The 3,078-nt window shown below is 66.1% G+C and overlaps 1 protein-coding gene across 1 annotated transcript; it reads right to left on the reverse strand.

Moving 5' to 3' along the window:
- Positions 1 to 618: 618 nt before the first annotated feature.
- Positions 619 to 1,442, reverse strand: EMIHUDRAFT_444605 (hypothetical protein; the record flags this gene model as incomplete). The annotated part of the gene is made up of 3 exons (XM_005773233.1): positions 1,378 to 1,442; positions 1,208 to 1,309; positions 619 to 1,139 (listed from the first exon to the last, which is right to left on the reverse strand). Coding segments are annotated over exons 2-3 (615 nt in total), but the record flags the coding sequence as incomplete, so codon positions are not given.
- Positions 1,443 to 3,078: the final 1,636 nt, after the last annotated feature.

A 3,078-nucleotide genomic window follows, 5' to 3' on the forward strand; every position in this document is an offset into this window, starting at 1 on the left:
ATCATTCTCGTCGCTAGCTCAAGCCGAGAAGTGGTCCACCGACACCAGGAGGAGCGCAACCATCATGGCTGCAGCCTCAGACTGACCGGGTTAGGTCATATTACCGGCGTGGTGGCCCAGAAGCGCGACATTTGCTGCCCGCAGAGAGCTAGCAGCCCACTCTCCGGCACGTCTGTGCGTCGTGCGGGGCTGAACTTCAGGCACGCTGCACGCGGCTTATCGTCGAGAAGAGCTCAACCCCGGCCAGTGAGTGATGGATCTGATCATAATCAATCCCTACTGTACTGGGGGGCTCTCAGATCAGCCGTTCAGAGCTCTGATATTGGTTCCCGGCAGAAGATCCTCCAGAGGATCTTCTGCCGTCGGCCAAAAAACCGTGTTCAAACGAGACACAATGACCCAACAATGACCCCCACGGCCAGCCTGGACATGCAGCCGACCCGGCCTGGCCAGCTGGGCCATCGGGGCGGCCGCCATCGGCCGTAGGACCGCGCTGCGGTGCCAAAAGGGGCTGGAAGATCCGCCAGCGCCACACGAAAAAGGCTATAGAGAGTGGAGTGCTACACGATGTTAAGGCGTACGGGGTGAGGCCCTGAGCGCGCGGCACCCCCGCCCCCCACGCCCCAGGACAATGTATATGTTGCCAAAGATAGACGAGCCCCAAAAGCACTCGAGAGACTTCACTTACCGTGTGTGCGCTCGCGACCACTACTGACGCAGAGCGACACCCAATCACACAATGCACAACCCAGGGCCCGAAATGCGACAAAACCACGCAAAAAACGCGCACCAAATGAACGTACTTGCGCACGTGGCGCGTGATCGCAGCCGACCGACGCGGGGCCTGTGCGCCCGCAGCGCTAACGCCGCAATCATGACTCAACACGAGCTCCCCGTTAGTCCAACATTTGCGGCGAGGCTGGCGGCGACGCGCGGCAGCGGGGGCAGCTGCACATGCCGGGAGGCCCGTCGTGCAGCTCCACGGGGTCGTCCTCCACCTCGTCGTCGGTGTCGCTGTCCTCCTGGCCGCCCCCCAACGCCGGCATGGGCGCAAACAGGCCTCCGTCGCCCGGGCCCTCCTCCTCGCTCTCGCTGTCGAGCGCGATCGCCGTCGCGCCGCTCGAGCCAACCGCCTGTCGCCGCGGCCACACTCGGGAGTTAGGTTACACGCCCGCCGAGGGAGCGGTCGTCCCGCGCGGCCGCCCACCCGCAGCGCCTTCGTCCGGCTCTCAGCGGCGGAGAGCGGCGCCTGCCCAAAGCGAGCCAGGGCCGCCGCCCGCGCCGCCTCCGCAGGCGTCGCATGCGCCGCCTGCATGCCCGTCACGGACGCGTCACGGACGATACGCGGACACTGTCGCGGACGTTGGGGGCGGGTGCCTGCTCCGCGGCCAGCCGCTTCCCCTCCGTCGTGCGGCGGTCGATCATCTTTTGCTTCTTGCCCAGCGGCCGCCGCCGCTGCGGCGGCTGCTGCGCGTGCCGAGCCGAGGACGAGGAGCCGCCGCCGCCGCGCCGCTTGCGCCCGGCGCCGCGCCGACCGCTGGAGCCCTTGCGGGTCTTGCAGCCGCCCTCGACGAGGTCCGACTCGCCCTCGCCGCCGCCGTCGCCGCCGCCCACTGCAGCACTGCTAGAGGCGCCGCCGCCTCCGCCTCCGCCGCCGCCTCCTCCGCCGCCTCCTTCTTCGCCGCCGCGTCCGCCGCCTCCGCCCAAGGCAGCGGCTTCGGGGTCGACGATCGTGCCGTCGGCAACGAAGCCGCGGTGCTGCTGTCGGACGACGCGCAGCTCGTCGTAAAACTCTGGCGGGTGGATGTCCTGTCGGGGCCGAGTGGTGCCCTCAGGCCGTCGCTGCGGAAGTGCGTGCGTGTGCGTGCGTGTGTGTGCGTGTGTGCATGTGTGCGTGCGTGCGTGCGTGCGTGTGTGTGTGTGTGTGTGCGTGTGTGTGTGTGTTGATTGTGTGTGTGTGTGTGTGTGTGTGTGTGTGTGTGTGTGTGTGTGTGTGTGTGTGTGTGTGTCTGTCTGTCCGGTGTCCGCCTCGAGGCCGTGGCCCGAGATGTGCGTGATCTCGTGGAGCATCACGGCGAGCAGCCGGCCAAACGGGAGGAAGACGTTGCAGCGCGCGTCTCCTGCCAGGCGGACCCACCATGGGTGAAACGCGGTTGTGGAGATTACCCCTAGCAAGGCTTTCTCAGGCACACTCCTGCGACGGCGCGCAGGCGGATCGAGATGTCCGCCGTGCCTTGCAGGTCGTGGTAGCACATGCCGCCGGGGCCGCGGCCATTGTGCTCGTGCAAGTGCTTGACGCGCCACCCGCGCCGCCGCAGGATTGGGTCGACGTGCAGCTTCAGCCGCTGCAGCAGCCCCCGCGCCGCCGGGATGGAGTCGCGGTCGACGCCACTGTGGCCGAGCGCGTTGAGCGGCACACACCACCTGCGCCAGCCGCATGGGTCCTCAGAGCTGTTGCCGCCGGTCCCGGTGGACCCGCAACATAAAAAGGAAACGCACCAGACATTGCAAAACTCTGTCGTTCCAAACAGCCGGTGGATGCCCTGCCGCTTGTCGTCGCCAACGCGTGGCTCGGCACCGTCGCGCGGTTCAATCGCGTCGGTCAAGTTGGTGAATCGAGCTCCCGCCATGTCGGTTGCAGCGCAGGCGACGGCTGCCTTCAGGCTGTGCTTGCTGCGCAGCGAGCGCGCGAGAAGAGATTTTTCTTTTTATTCTTAACTTAAGCTACGTGCGCGATTTCTTCTTGATCACGCTCCGCCGTGCCCCGGCGTTGCGTTTTTTCTCACACCACGTGCCTCTGGACCGCCGTTCTTGAAAAAGTGGGTGGGTGGGTAAACGCTTCGTAGGCCCCGGATCCTGGGTGGTTGGTGGGTGGGTGGTGGGTGGTCGCGTGGTTGGGTCGTTGGCTGGCCGGGTGCGTGAGTGATTTGTCGCTTCTCTCTCCCTTGGGGCGCGCTTTCGAGCACTAGCTCCCTCGTTGCCCCACCTTGGCCTTACCTCGCTCCGTGCCTCACGGCAACAAGTGGACCGAGATCGCGATCCCCGTACGCTGCCCGGGTCCTCTAGGGTGCAGCTTAA

This window comes from Emiliania huxleyi, assembly GCF_000372725.1.
Source record: "Emiliania huxleyi CCMP1516 unplaced genomic scaffold EMIHUscaffold_341, whole genome shotgun sequence".
NCBI lineage: Eukaryota > Haptophyta > Isochrysidales > Noelaerhabdaceae > Emiliania > Emiliania huxleyi.